General features: G+C 37.7%; 1 protein-coding gene across 5 annotated transcripts in view; it reads left to right on the plus strand.

The window, feature by feature from the left end:
* TPK1 (thiamin pyrophosphokinase 1) overlaps nucleotides 1-16,564 on the plus strand; it is a 311,065-nt gene that overhangs the window by 145,931 nt on the left and 148,570 nt on the right. For all 5 annotated transcript variants that reach the window (XM_027675796.1, XM_027675794.1, XM_027675793.1 and 2 more), the window contains one exon: nucleotides 3,317-3,389. In XM_027675796.1, coding sequence (XP_027531597.1) covers nucleotides 3,317-3,389 — 73 coding nt within the window. The remainder of the gene's footprint in view (nucleotides 1-3,316; nucleotides 3,390-16,564) is intronic.

Genomic DNA, 16,564 nt, shown 5'->3' on the forward strand with positions numbered 1-16,564 from the left:
GGGGCTAGGAATCAGAATTGGATTTTGGGCCTGCTCAAACCATGACAGTGATAATTAATAGGTAATGAGACTGGTATAGCATGGCTCTGAAATGCAGTAGAATACATCTAAACATAGACTGTTTAGAAATTAAAATTTTAAATCACACTTTAAACAGGAATTAAAAACATCTTTTGCCATCACGGGCAAAAAAGTTAGCCCTTCACTAAAGGATGTGTGCCATATGTGTCACTGAAATATGTAATCTTCAATACAGTTATGCAACAGAATAAGAATTATTCATGAATTTGAGGTCAGAGAGTAGGAAAACATGGGTTAGACTAATATCATACCTGTTTTTAATCTGTACTTTAAATAAGGGCAGCTGTTTTAAATTTCATGGAGAGATCTTCCTTGTTCTTATTACTTTTTTCCTGAGATAATTTGTTCCACTCACAAGCTTGATGTGTGAACCTTCCAAGCCTGTTCTCCTGCACTAGTCTGTACTCAGGAGTAAATACAAAACTATATGAAAACAAACAAGTGAAAAAACAATTATTACAAAATATATATGAGTTACTTTAGTAGGATTTTTTTTTCCATATATCTCTCTCTCAACTATTTCACCTTTTCCTATATCAGCTAGTGCTGGTCTTCTGTGAGGGTAGTCAATCAAGGACATCTCTTCACACAATGACTCTTCTTCACTTGTGCTAATTGGAAAAGAGCCTTGACTCAATTCTGCTCACCTGGATCAGGCAATTTGTTCCACAGAACTCAAAAAGGACTGTCTCAAATTCAGTCTTTGCCTCTATACTGAGTGTTGCCTTACTTTTTATTGGTTTTCATAGTCAGTGAGCTACAAAGAGCAGCCATCCTCCCTCTGAAGATAAAGTGGGTTTACTCATTTTTTTTTAATTCATCAGGCATGACTTTCTGAACTTTCCTTGTTTCTGGTGTTTTTAAAAGGGAGGAGAAGAGAAGAAAGAATTCTTCTCTTCAGTCATTAATGCGAGGCCTAGACTTTTTGAAATTTTGAAGTTCCCAGCCACAATTCCTTATTCCCTTTAGTAATTTCTGGTTTTGTGGTTGCTCCAAGTGAACAATTTAGAGAGAGTGTTTTGAAAATGGACATAGTGCTTCCTGACAGAGGAGACATGTTCAGACAGTGCAGCCAGGACCTCTGGCAGAGCCTATGGGAGATACAACCAAAATTCTTGTTCTTCTGCCTGTAAAAATTTAAACACAACTTCAGCTAGCTTTTTTTCATGGAAATTATTTACTTTGGATGAGAACAAAAGCTGTGCAGAAGTATTTGATTCTGAGAAGATATATTTTTTGACTAATTCTGCTCCCACTTATACCTCTTGAAGCACTCAGGAGAAGGGGTTGATTACTTTCCCTGTAGAGGGAAAAAAAAGAAAAAAAAGACACTTTTGGAATTATGTATAGCATTTCAGTAAGAGAAACAGCTTTTTCATCAGTGGATGTGTATCTCATACCAGGTTGGCTTTCCATGACAACTGGCTGCTGTTCTTCCTGCCCAGCCTGCTGGAACATCTCCAGAGCTTGCATTCAGGGCCACCACTGAAATGCCTAGAGTGAGTTTACTTTTAATGGCTCTGCTTCAATCAGGAAGAAATAATTAGAAAATAACAAATTGAAGGAGAGTACCTGCAAATTTTTAGGCTTGTTGTATTCAGTAAATATTTCATTAGGAAACTCATGGAAAGGTAAAAAAGCAGCAATTAAAAATTTAATTTTTGAAAATGTGGTCTTTTTTGTACATTAAAAAAGTCTTACAATGAAGGAGCAAACCTAATTTTCTGGTTAGCTTTTGCTGGTTTTGAACTGTACTGTCTGGGGCATATGAAACAGAGCACTGAAGCATTTGCATTTCTCCTACTTGATTTCTGTGTCCTCAAAAAAACTCAATGCAGAAGGGACTACCCTTCCCACCACTGCAAGCGTGGGAGCATCACTTATGAAGGGATTAGTTTTAGAACATACCCTTTTATAACAGCCTTAGTAAGAGTAGAGAGCAGTGAATTTGAAATGCCATAGTTGTACATGACCTAACTCACAGCAATTGTACTTACCAGCTTCAGCTGAAGCAGCTTTCAGTTTTCAAAGAAAATGGTGGCCAGTAACCATGCGTCTCCTTTGAAATCTTTGCCAGAACATGAGATTTTTTTATAGGTTTTACCAATAAGGAGACTTTGTAGACCCTTCAGCGTTCTTCTAAAATCATGAAGCAGAAAAATATGTCCCAGTATACTTTGCTCAATTCATCTAAACTTAGTTTTAGCCGGAAACTAATTTGCTGACGAACTCATATACACCTCATAAAGCATGGTAGTCTTGGAATTAACCAAAATCACAGCTTTAATTTCAAAGCTCAGTTCAGCCTTATTTGTTGAAACATTGGCAACACTCTCACCTGTCTTCTTAGCTGCTTCTTAAATCTAAAGGAATTGTGCAAGATGGAAAACTGTATTTCTGTGCTGGGGTTTTTGTTTTTTTGGTTGGTTTGTTTGGGGGGGTTTGTTTGTTTGTTTGTTATTTTTTTCAAATAATATTCTTAAACTGTTCTTTCTATTGCACAGTTGAAGTTTCATTATGAATTTGATAAGAGTTTGTACAATAAATATTTTAAAGCATTCTGCAATTTAAAAACTACAAGAAGCAACTTGAGATAAATATCAAAAAATTATTTCCATGTGCTTTGCAGCAATATTACTGTTTGAACGATGGTTAGGAGTTGAAATGGAGTTCATACACATTTTGTACATCAAAGATATGAGTTAAAAATCACCGAGCATTTGGCTTCTATATTTTGGGAGTATTTTTAATAATCAAGAAGAGTAGAAATGAGATGACATCACTAACAACTAAAATACAAATCCTTGAAACATTTATGGCATACCAGCTGTTGAAACATCATCATCATAATCTCCTGACAAATAACATTCTCTGAAGCTTGATGGATAGCACTCTGATATGCTGTATCGAATACCTTGCTGACTGAATGATACATCTGAAAAATATTTGAAAGTTGTCTTTCTAGAACTGGGCAGATACAAGTCTTGCCTTACTGACCTAGAGAGATATAAGAGATGTGTAGCTCCCTCAACAAAGAAGGGAAAATAGATTTACCAGTTTTATGTTTTGTCTTACCTTATTTTGTATCGCTTCATATCACCTCTTGTTTTAACATGCATTTAAGGAACTCCTAAGAGATTAATGCTTGTACCCCTTAGTACTCTTGAGAAAATAAATATTAAATGTAATAAGATGGATTAATTTTTCATTTCACTGCTCATTGCTTTCCTTTCAGCTTCTTGCCTGATTACATCAGTGGTGATTTTGATTCCATTCAGCCTGAAGTCAAGGAGTACTACAGGGTCAAGGTAAATTAAATCTCTCTGATGAATTTTTGTGTGATAGAGCATTGTAAGATCCAACCCATTAGTGCCCCCGTTGGTCATTAAGTAATTCTTGCTCCCTTGGTTTCTTTAAGGCTGCAGTTGTGAAGCACCTTACAAGCCCAGAGGTTGAGCTTCATGTGGCACTGTACTAATGCTTAAAGTAAACACAGGAGGTGCAGTACTGCCTGTGTAGGGTGACTTTTCATAGCATAAGGTGAGGAAATAGATTGTATGTTGCTAGAGATTACAGTAATGAGAAACTAGGATAAAACTTCCTGAAAAATCTGACTACTTTTGCATGGTGAGATACAAAGAAATAAAGATTAACTTGTTGTAATTCCCACCTGGCTGGCACCTACAGACATTCTAGAGAGTTTCTCTGTTTGTTATTTGTATTATGTAACTTTACCTTTTTCAAGGAAAGCTGCAGATGGAGACATCTGTCTCTTTCCTCACTCACTGAAGCATTGAATTACACCTGACTGCTTCTGCTTCACCAGTGCAGTGCCCTCCTTAATGTGTTATTGGATAAATTCCTGCATATGTTAATTTATTTCCAGTGTAGCCACCGTGTTTCCAGTGAGCAACATAAATGTGAACTCGCTTTGCTTACCTTTGCAGCAGGCTGCACTTGCAAGAGGAGTAAGTGTTTCATCCTTGGTGAGCTAGTTGATTTAGTCTGCTGCTATTGAATGTGTGAAAATGAAATTTGCCTGAAATCTTCCCTAATGGACTTGGGATCAAATGGTTAGGAAAAAGGTTTCAGACTGTGAGGGGTGGGCTAGAGGAGTGTGTGGAGCTGGGTGGGTTTCAGTCCCTCTCTGAACACTGTAGAGTTTTATTTCCATGTTCTACCCCATTTTTTAGAAGGGAGAAGTGTGTGATGGCAGTTCATATTAGGAGGAGAGCTCAAGAAAAATGCTTGTGAATCTTTAAATTACAGCTTGGGAAGAGAAAATAAAATAAAAAGTTTGGGGTTAATGCTATTCATTACAGGCTGGAAATTCATTACCTGTTAGTAAATAGGGAAACCACAAAAACCACTGCTCTGTTTGGCATGGTCATGGGCAACCAACAGTATCAATATAGGCTGGGGGATGAACAGATCAAGAGCAGCCCTGCTGAGAAGGACTTGGGGGTGCTGGTGGATCGGAAGCTGAACATGAGCTGGCAATGCAGTCCAGAAAGTCAGTCGTGTCCTGGGCTGCATCAAAACCGGAGTGGCCAGCAGGTCAAGAGAGGGGATTCTGCCCCTCTACTCAGCTCTGGTGAGAGCCCACCTGGAGTGCTGTGTCCAGCTCTGGGGTCCTCATCGACCTGGAAGGACATAGACGTGTTGGACCGAATCCAGAGGAGGGTCACCAAGATGATTAGAGGGGTGGAGCCCCTCTCCTATGAGGAAAAGCTGAGAGAATTGAGATTGTTCAGCCTGGAAAAGAGAAGGCTTCAGGGTGACCTAATTGTGGCCTTCCAAGTACCTGAAGGGAGCCTACGAAAAAGCTGGAGAGGGACTTTTTACAAGAGCATGTAGTGACAGGACAAGAGAGAATGGCTACAAAGTGAAAGAGAGTAGATTTAGCTTGGGTAGGAGGAAGAAATTCTGGCCATAGCATCCCTTTTGTCAGCTCAGTTGCAACTTATTGTTGATATGCAGGTTGCATCTTCTCTATGAACACATAGTGAACTATTCTGCTTCATACAGAGTTAATACATCTGTGCAAGTGCTGAGCTGATAGCCTGTAAAGAAAACAGTAATTCATCAGGATTGTAAAGGTGTAATGAACAGAATAATCTAATCTACAAAATCCTTGCCTGGGGTCCTCATACAATGCAGTTAGACTTTAGGTTTTAATTTTGTGTGTACATGGAAAGAAAAATAATTTTTTTGCATTTTTAAATTAATTTTCCATGGTCAGAAAATTAGAATGGTAAATACAGGTGTCTAAGGATATCTTGAGCAAAAAATATAATAAAACACAGAATTTGGAGAAAGTTGTATGTTTCTTCTCTTGTAAAACATCTTGTTCATTAAAGCACTCTTTGTAGTGTCTTTTGGAAATTGTCCAGACAATTTCCAAAGTCACTGTCTTTTGGAAATGCTGTATGTGTTCATGATCCAAAATGTATTAGAGATACTTAAAACAGGCTGTGAGAGAACTTCAGGTGAGTGGATCAATGTAGTACTATTGACATTAGGGAAGTATATAGCAGCATGTTGTGAGTTAGGGTAGCTTCCCATACCATCCTTCCTTACCGACAGGCAGATTACACCCAGAGACAAGGTAAGCCACTATCATTAGAGAATTTTACTGTATTGTTTCAAACATTCTCTTTTATCAGTTGTTTTTACTTTTTATAAAAACTACCTGTATGGGCAGAAATTGATACATCATGGCTTTTTTTATCTATCTGACGATAGCATGCCACTGCTTAAGAGGAGTTACTTTTTTACAGTAAAACTTATGGATGTTAATTATTGAGTTAGAAAACATAATCTTATGCAAGTGTTTTTGTCAAAGACAGACGAGTGTAGTGCTGAATAAGAAGCAGAAAGTATTAAACTCAGTGTGTGAAACTAATTATGGTTCTGTGAAGCATTGTCTATAGGCAGTTGTATCATCATCACAAAACTGTAACAGCCTGACTCTCCATCACACCAGCTTCATGCCAGGAGGTTGTTCCTGGACTTGGAAGGCTTTCTACCTCATTGAAGTGATGAAAGCAAGAGCAGTATAAGCCACTACAGGAAACATTATTCCTGAAGTTTCACTAGGGATATCTTTAAGCCACTTCCTCTGGTGTTTATACTTGAGCAAGGACTACATGTGTTTCCATTTTCCCTTTAGGAGGACAATCACCATTGTATAGGGGAACCTTATTTAAATAAAGTTCATAAACATGAAGCAAATAAATGCATTTTATCTCTGTTAGGTGTGGTGTGCCATATTTAGTTAAGAGATTAAAGGCAAAACGCTGTGTTGGAAAGTAACTGTGTAATAGACTTATGAGTGGAATGTGTAAGTGATGAGTTGGATATGTTGTCCTTTTGGGAGAGAATAAGTAAGCATGCATCAGAGGTTATTCAGCTTTACTTTTTATTTTCTGTGGTCTTAGTTTTGCCTCATTGACTTGTCATACTTGTAGTCTTTTATTCTTTATATTAAAAGATTAGTGACTATTTCCCCCATTTCTTAGAGTTAAGTAATGTTAAAGCTGGATAAAACTGCACCACAACTGGAAATGAAATGTCGTATTTAAAATTTCCTCTTAAAATCATATTGCACTATAAATGAAGGATAAAGAATAACAATTCAATATTCTTTATTCTATGTATTTTTTGTCATTGTTAAAATAGATATTGAGAAGAGATTTTGTACTTTCATGATAAATACGCATGTTCATATGATCCCATAATAGATGCACTGGCAGTCTTTCTCTGTACAGTCTGAAGCGCGTTGGAAATGACACTGCACAAAGCAGGGAGGATTTGTGGTGATATTTCTGTCATTGCAGTTTCATCTATTTCTTGCTTTAGCTCAATGTTTCTATTATTGAAACCTTTTAAACATTACTTTGAAGTTAAGGCAGCCATATGTATTGTTATGCCTCAAACAATGTTCTGTTTCTGAAGTTTTGAGACCAAAGACATTATCTAAAATTATACCAAATCTGTACTTATGCCTAGAAGGAGAAGGTCAAATTCAGTGCCTTTTGAAATCCAGATTATGCTATTTATTAAAAATCCAGTTTGGCTTTTCTGCTATGCAAACTCCATGTGCTTTGAAAGGCTTCTGTAGACTTAGTAGGCTCTACTTCAGATCTGTAATTAAATTCTGTAAAACTTATTTACAAATCCAGTTTTTTTCCTATTCTCTTTTCAAGTCCCATAGAGCTGCTTATTTTTGCAGGCAGTTCTGCAGCTATAGCACTTTCCTATTTCCATTTCCAGGGTGTAATGTTTATCAGGGCTGTAGAAATGCTTAATAGGTATGGTGTGAGTATTGTCTTTTTGTTCTGTGTTGATGCATCTATAATTAGATTTACAAAATGTATTTGTAGCGCTGATATAGTGCTCGTATGTCTCTCTGACTTCTACACTTTCTTGCTAACCTGCGTGTTTTAATGCCATGTTCCCTGCTTGCTTTCCAAGACCAAACTTTTTAATAATTTTGTGAAATCCCAATATTAATTGATTTATCTCAGTTATATTATTATAATTTAAGACATACAAAACCATTGAGTTTTTTCTGACTATTTTATCTTTTATCCCTGAATGTTAGTATGTTTTCCTAAAACTAATTTTTAATAGAAGTTGGGACTTCAGATATTAAAACGTTCTACTCGTTTAGAGCATTCTTGTTACATTGAATAGTTTTCTAAGAAAAATATGGTTCATTTTAGGCCCTGATTCCTTTGTGAGAGGTCTTAAGGTTTCAGAAGGAGCTGCAAAAATTGTGCAGGTGGATCTGAAACACTTCAGTCTTGCTATTAGACTGATTACTTCCGCTTGACACTCCCCACTTTAGCTTTCAAGCAGTCCCTTGCTCTGTGTGTCCTGCTGAAGATACCTTTGACAAGCATAAAAAGTGCTATGCCTACCTCAGTTCAGCTTCTGATGTGTTAAGAGTGCCCAGTGCCACCTGGACTTAGATCAAAGATGTAATCTTTTTCTACTGAGGTACATTCATTGAAAGAGCCTCAGTGTCTTAATACAGATAGAGGTTCATCAAGTCAAGATGATTTATAGGGTTGGGATGGTCCTGTTATTAACAGTTCAAACTGTATATGACTGTATGCAATTTAGGATTTTAGACTGGAAGCTTTCTGTATGCCTGAGTCATGTAATTATTCAACTGTAGCTTTCATAAATGGTTCCATTCTTGAATAGTGCATCAGAGGTCTTGTCAAGACTGTGTTTCCAAGTGACTTGTCTAGGTGAATCTGGTTATATGATTTCTTATTCATGCTAAATGAAAGTAATATCACAATGTTCTAGATATGTCATGAATTTGTAAGAGAATCTGTGCTTGGTGGCACATTTGTTAAGGTGAACGTGACAGACAGTCATTCTAGGTCAGACCAAAGGTTCATTCAGCCAATGTCTGGTCTCAGCTGGGCCAGTACAGAACACCTTTGAAAGTATATGTATACACAGTGGGTCTTCTTTGATACACTTTTCCATCTCTCTGTAATGTAGAGCTTAAAGATTTCCTAAGTCAGAGGTGGTATTTTTGTGTTCAATAGCTTCATAGATTGATTTAATTTTCCCCAAAATTCATCTACTCACTTTTCTTCAAAATACTGCAAGTATCCACAAAAAAAAAAAAAAAGACTGTAAGCATCCACAAAAAAAAACTCTTGGCAATATGTTTCCCACTTTAAGTGTTTACAGTGAATTATAATCTGTCTTTTGGATGTTATTTTGGTTTTGCACTTGACTTTTGATAGTCACATTTGAGTCTCCTGAATTTTTGTATTGTGATAAAGAGTGGATAAACATACTTGAACCACCTTTTCACTGCTGTTCTGATTGTATTAACATGATTGTGTCTAGCATTCCTGTAGGTATGTAGGGATGTATGCACAACTATGTCAATCAAACATATGCCATCAAATTTATGGCCTAAAATTATGTACAACCTGTACAGATGTTTTGTGTCCTGCTGTGTTAATATATGTATAATGTCTGTATGATGTCCTGTTGAAAAGAATCTTCCTTAATGCAAAGGACTCCAGGACAAACAATCCCCAAAAAGTCTCTGTCTATTTCTAAGATCACTCTTTACACTTTCACTAAGGTAGCAGTTTACAGAAAACAATTTATCTGTTTAAATGCAGATGAGATTTGGGGGGACAGGGAGGCAGAGAAAGCACAAATCAAAACAAATTCAGTTATACAGACCTGCGTCTTTCTAAGCAATATGTGTTCTCTATATCTGGCAGTTGTGCATCACTCCTTTTGAACCTGAAGAAACAGCTAAGACGTACTTGTGTTGTAGGATCAATATAATATCATTGAGATTCTGAGAGTTTTGAGGTCATTGAGAGCTACTCTCTATGTTTATTAGGGCCTGAGTCAGTCCTTAATTTACCTAGCAGGTTCGTGAATGCAATTTGATCAAGTTCTCATTCCTTAAAAAAAGTGCTACTCTATTTTCCTTTGCACTATTTTGCTGCTTGTAATGTAGCTTTTGGAGACAATATATAGAAATTAAGAGATCAAACTTTTATTAGAGGTGGTTTGTCTTTCTTTTACTTAGGTTTGAAATGACAATTTGCAGTTTCTTGCTTTCTTCTCACAAATGCTTTAGCTGAAGCTCAACTGCTTGAATATAGAATATGCAAGAAAACAGTGCACCATATAACAAAAATGATGCTGGTGGTATTTTAGTCTTGCATCCAATTTCAGTTTAATATTATGTTGCAGTATGAGATTTATTTCTCCTTCCCATTAGTTATGGCCCGAGGAAGGGAAAGGCTAGAATCTATATTGCATTAGACATTTGAGTTACTTTCAAGAGTTTTAAAAAATTTAATCTGATGTTAATCTCTGAAAGAAGTCATTACTCTGGTCTGTCAGCCTGTGATGGAGAAAATAACAGAAAGGTTTAAAAAATAGAAAGGCATTGAATTAGCTTCATTTCCAATGCAAGGAACAAAAATGGAGTTTTAAACAATGACAGCTTAATCTGGAGAAGGAAATTGAACAGTTATTTTGTGATTAAGCCTCTTCACACAAAAGAGGTACCTTTGATATGGTACTAGTGGTTAAGACTCAGATGATACATCCTTTTAGATGTAAGTAGGATTTATACATCCATCTTTTCTTTTTGGAGAATATAAGAGAAATTTGTTCCCAAAGCACAGGGCTCAGTGCCCTTGCCTATGGACCTCTAATTAGAACAGTATCCAATGAAGCTGCATAACCCACAACCTCACGGCTCATCAAATATAGCTGCACACTCAAGTTCAGTTCAAATGCCCGGTGGAATTTATAAGTTTGATTCTGTTGTGCAGCAGCTCATGAGCTAGCCAAAGCCCAACTCTGGCAAGAGAGTGGTACACAAACCCAATCATTAACCAAGAAAAAGATCCCCAAAATCCTGATGCTACAATTTTCAAGTATTTTGAGAAGCAGCTTGTCAGCCTGTGCAAATGATTCTATTGTGCATCTTGTCAAATAGCAGGCAGCTCTCATTTCAGCAGCAGAGTGAAAAGATGCAATCTGTTCATTTCAAAGTAGGAAGGTTTGCGGGTGGGCTCAAGCGGGAGAGGAGGAGGAGGAGTGCTTCCAACATGCTTTCAGGGACCTGTAGCAAGGATTTTGGTGAGTGAGTTCCCTTGTGATATGGTTTGAAGCTGGCTCCCTGCCAAGTCTCCAAACCTTACCACCAGAAGTCCCCCCCACCAAAAAAAAACCTCAGGGAGAAGAGGGAGAAAAAACTAAGAAAAACCCGAAAACGAGAGAGAGACAACCAAAGTGATATATATAAATATATTTACACTTATATACAATTTCACAAGGGAAAGGGAAAGGGGAAGGGGAAAAAAGAACAAAACTAAAATAAAATATATATATATATCCCAATCAGTAGCCCGAGATCTAGTAACTAAAAAAGAAAAAAAGTTAGCAAAGAAGATATCTCACTACTCTCCTGGGACAACCGAGAGTCACTCCGGAACGATCGCCGGCAACCTCTGTCTCCCAAGGTCGGCAAGGCCTAACCAGGCCTCGCTCCCCAACGCGGCAGACTCAACAGCAGGGAACCTGCACCTCCAAGCCGCCGGAAGGAAAGAGAGAGCGAAGGCCTCTCCTCCTCTCTTCTTATAGTCTGACTTACGTAAAAATCGTAGGGAATACTGGGTAAATCTGGACCCTTCCTTGGCTACAAACTGGTCACCAAGGAAGGCCTAGCCCAAACCACCACACCTTGCTTTAAAAGGAGCCTGTGGACTACTCAGGATCATTCTCCTTACCCTCAAGTGGCAGATCCACCAAGGCCACCATAACCTTTGCTTCTTCACTTTGACACCTATGAATTTTAAAAGGCTCAATAAATTGGGATACATGATATAGAGACAGTATGTCTTAACTTACCATAATGTTGCTCTTGTGGTGCTTACACTTCACTTATAGAAGCACAATTGCAAAACCTCAAGGATGACAATCCAGATGGAATAAGGTTGGATTTGCTCTGTTTGTGTTCACACAGATAAGTGTTCTACAAGCCACCAAATGGAAAAGAGGGAAAATTATGTGTGTTTTTCAGGTAGAGGAGTTAAATGCTTTTGTAGCTTTTCAGTGAAACAAGGTATGAGCCGAAGTTGCCAACTTTGAACTTACCTATGTTAATTAACTGAATCACGGAAGTGTAAGGTTATTTATAAACCGAGAGAGAGGTAAAGTCTGACAGGAAAGTTCAGGTGCAGCTTCTGGAGCACAGGTAGTTATTTTTACTAGTTGAATTTTGAGTTGGTCAAAAGCATGAAAAATACAAGGTTTGTTTTTATAGCTGCACTCAGAAATAAGGCAAGATGGTAAAAGTTGCATTTGCATATACCAGGAGGAAACTTAATAAAACATAACTGACTGCAATGGGAGTTTGAATATATTTACAGGTATTTTAATTTTTACAGGAATATTAATTACAGATAAATTTACAGGTATTAAGACTATTTTGTCCAAATTCTTCAGCAGCTGCTCCTGTAATGTATAATGTGTCCAAGCATCCACTAGTGATGTGTTTGGATCCTACCTCAAAAGTACTTATGAGACATAAAATGTCAACCTTTGCCTACATTCTGTCTTCAAATCAAACATGGTTGTATTTCTTGGGACTTTAAGATATATTTCCCAGTGGAAATATTAACAGGTACAGTAGTGGAGCACACTAGCATCAGAATGTGCTCTGTATCCTGTATTTATTGCACATTTTTGGAGCAAATAAGTGTACTCATATTACCTAATATACCTGCAAAGGTGCATTTCTGATCTGGCATTGACAGTTGTTTCACAGCTGAATGTGAGGAAGATCTCTAGAGTGATTTAAAAAAATCTTTTCTTTAATGAGGTTATGTTCTTGATATCTTCGGCTCATCCCAGACTAGAAGTGGGCCATATGGGGGGGAGGAAACTGTGAATAGCACACTTCAACTTCCATTTTATTCTCCCACTCATAAGGTAAAAGAGACAGTGTTGAGGGGGTCTGACACTCCTTTAAGTGTTTTTCCATCTTAAAAGGTCCATTACAATTCCAAAACAGTTCTGCTCCCACCAGACCTTGTGCAAGTATAGTTTGGTTTGAGGGGCAGGGTGTTGCAAGGGACTTTTTTATCAACAACAATGGAATCAACTCATACAGATTCCAGATTAAAAATATGTTTGGCTTGATCTTGGACAGGGGTAGGGATAAGTTTTCAAATATTTTTTGTAATTTGTTGAGTGTTTGGACAAACCAACTCCTCCTCTCCCCAGGCAGTTATGGATTCAAGCACATGGCTTTCCTTTAATACCAAGTTTAAACTGCTCTACGTGCTTCAGCCCTTGTGCCACCCTCAGTGCCCTGAAATAGCTGGTTGTGGCCAGACTCAGTTTCTTTCTGCCTTGCTCCCCTTCTGTAGAAGAGCACCCTTCTAGCTGTGAACCTTTGGAGTTTCAGTGCCTTAAATGTAAACCAACTTTTCTCCTTCGTGGGAAAGTCTTTTTGAACACTTTTTCATCAAAAATAACTGGTTTGTTCCGATTGACTGCAGTCCGTGATGAAGTGTTGATTGTAGTCCTTGGCACCAGGCTTCCAAAGAAAGTGTCATGCTGTGCAGCATGTCTGCAGGAGGCATGGCTGGCTGGTGTCCTGGTGTGAAGTGCTGTTCCCATCCAAGTCAGTGGCAGTACTGCTGATTGTGACAGGACTTTCAAGATGGGTCCTCCCTGTGGCAGCCATCTGCAGAGAGAAGGCCAAAAGCCGTGATAATACCTCAATTCACCTCTTAGAGTTAATAAAGGAAGTAACTGATGAATTTCAAAATTTTTCCGTTTATTTAAGACTATGACAAATGGTGAGGCTTTCAGGATTTTGAAAGGGGGCAAAATGGAGATTACGCAGCATTTAGAGTGAAAGTCAGTGATTCTCCATTGATTTTGCCTTCCTGTAGAGAATACAGGACAGCAAATACAGAGAATACAATGTTTTTGTGTGTCGATAATATGCCTAAGTGCCTCACAGACCTGAAGTGTGAGTAGATGCGTAGGTAGAGAAATAAATCGATATGGGAAAGAGAGAGTAATTGCATTTGATGTTTCTTTGACAAGTTCTTCTTGAACTTGGTTCTACATAGTGTGAAAAATGTAAGTGTGGGTTGACAGCTTGTAGATGCTGTAGAATAGGTCAAAATTCCCTGTGGCAGGAGGAGAGTGTGGTGGAGCAGGAGACAGGCACCAGTGTACAATGAGTGGTTAGATTTGGGAAGGAAATAGAATAAAAAGTTTAAGGTCCCTTAGGGAGCACTACTTATCACTTATGTGATATACTTTTTGTGGAAGACTCAAGATGCTTTGAAGGGTTAGGGTAAATCTGATATGGTTTGATAAATTCTGTAAAAAGATGTAAATTCTGTAAAGATGAACTGTCCCCAAATCATATTACTGGTGTTTACACTGTCTCTCCTTTAGTTAAATTCACTTCCAAAGAAGTTGCACAAAAGGTACTATAAGGGCCAGTGGCTGCCAATCCTGTTATTGGTTAATAGATCATTTATTTGTTCCAGCTGCAAACCATCCCACTCTCCTAGCTATTTCTTTCCTCGCTACTTCCAATGATTCACTAGTTTAAAATGACTGCTCCTGAGCCTTTCTTGCTGAGAGTTTTGTCTGAGGTATGAGCAAAGTAAAAGCGTTATGGTTGAACCCAGAAATCTGAATTAAAACATAGTGGGAGAGCCAGACTTTGAAACTGCATCTTCAAAAATGCATTCATTAAACATATTTGTGTAATAATGTGTGGAACAGTACACAGACATGCTTTCTAAATGGCTACCTGTCCTTGAAAGTGATATTGATGAGGTTATAAAAACCCAGACATCTCAACCCCAAATTATGTGCCTGAGTGCAGGGAGCCCATTTCTGGTCTTTGATGATTCAGTGGAAGAGTGTTTAGGATGTAGTTAATTAGGACTGCAAGCATCAAATGTGATGAAACAGGGGGTCTCTTCCAGTTGCTGTGTTGGCAGATAAGATAGTTTTTGAAGTCTGTTTGTCAGACACTTCTGTGAGTATCCAATTTAGAAACATATAGTGTCCTCTACCTGCCTTTCAGTGGTTAATAAATATTTAGCAGCTACCTTTTGTGTTACTATCACAAATTTAAAACAAACAAACCTGATTTGAAAGATGAAACCACAGGATTTATATTTCACTAAATTCATACATTTATCTTAAAAAGTAGACCTAATTAAAGTGAATAATGTGGCACTATTTTAATTAATTCCTCAATTTGGTTTAAAATCATACAAAGTAAATAAAAAAGCTTTTTAAAATATGAACTGCTGAAAGTTAAGGAGAACGGACCCTACTAGTTCAGAATTTCAAGCTAGAGTAAGTTAAAGAAGCTTTTGATAGGGGATTACCATAGAGTCAGAGATTTTTTTATTATATTTTATTGTAGTAATTTGACTTCAGTTCAATGCTTAGGTTTGAAAAAAAGTAGAATGGTTTATTTTCTCTTTCAGAGTATGAATAAAAATGAGGTATGAGATGATGAGAAGTACTACTCCTAAAGTGCAGAAGGGCTTTGGTGATGAGAAATGATCAACATTATCTCTAGGTACTGAGTTCAACCTTATGTCCAGTAAATCAGTTAATTTTAAAATGCAAAATGTGGTTAGCTAAGCTTATTTGTGTCTCTGTAGCATATTTATGTCTCTGTAGCATATAAAATAGCTTTGTTTAGTAGAGGATAAAAACACAAATTGGGGGTTAGAGCACAGAACAGAGGGAAGTATGGTACAATGTGGATTGGAGTGGGAGTTGGTCAATATACGTAACCCAGCTAGGAAACTGGATAAGGTCAGCAAGGAGTAACTGAAATGCTTTGTTGACTAATGTAAAAGCAAATTGGCAGTAAAACAGAAGTACTAAGCCAATTATTATTGGTATGCAGATAGATTTTTACAGATTTACTGGAAATATGACAAAGTAACAGGCAAGGATTAAATAGAAATATTACATTATATAAAGGAAGGTAGTGTGAAATTACAGTCAGCTGATTTGTGCTCGTGTCTTTGGGCATCAGGGAAGAAATGCTATTTAAATGGTAAAACCCAGGTACACCTGACTGGTGGATGGCAGATAATATTTCAGCATACAGTCTCTGAAGAAATGAGAAGTTGTGGTATTTTCAGTGTTGTTCTGGTAGACAGTAAAGCATTTCTGGTACATTTGGGGGCCAAAAATTACTTTGGATAGAATGGTCAGAAGTTGACTTGTGAACTGTGGAGATGAATGAAAAGTCTGTGAGGTCTGTACTCCACTCCAATTTTGGGGTTTATTTATAAATCTTATGTAATTGCATTTCAAAAAGGAGGTGCCTTGAGAAATTGAGAACAGAAAGCCATCTGTGTTGGAGCTTATGCACTAAACAAAGAGAAGGCAAATTCCCACCCCTTTTGTCTTAAAAACTGCTGCCTGTAACTGATTTGTAAACAAAAAATGGAAGATAGACAAGAAAGACTTCAGATATAACCATGTGAACTCAGAAAGGAAATAGAGAGTACCTGTGAAGCATGGAAGAGGACTGATCAGCAAAAATACTCTTTTGAAGTACAAAATGTGCAGTGAGTTAGAGCTCTCTTCTGTCAGCTCCACTTGTAGTAATGGGTGCTTTAGTTACCTAGAAAATGCAGAAAAATGAAACGGTCAAACTGACCCATGAGGACAGCTTGGTTATTGAAGATAACAGTCCATGGCAAAACAAAACCTGTCTTAAGTGTTGAGAGAGAGGACAGAGTGGAAGTTGGGAAAAACACACTGGCTAATGGGAAGGAGCACATGGCAGTGAAAATTACTGTTATCAGAAGGTGGCAGCTACACACTGGATGATAAACCTGCCAAACCTCCTGTTAGCATCCTAGTTTGGACATAAAAGCTGGGTCAGGAGACTCAA

The sequence above is a fragment of the Neopelma chrysocephalum genome, unplaced genomic scaffold (assembly GCF_003984885.1).
Source record: "Neopelma chrysocephalum unplaced genomic scaffold, ASM398488v2 Primary Assembly neopelma1_26, whole genome shotgun sequence".
Classification (NCBI taxonomy): domain Eukaryota; kingdom Metazoa; phylum Chordata; class Aves; order Passeriformes; family Pipridae; genus Neopelma; species Neopelma chrysocephalum.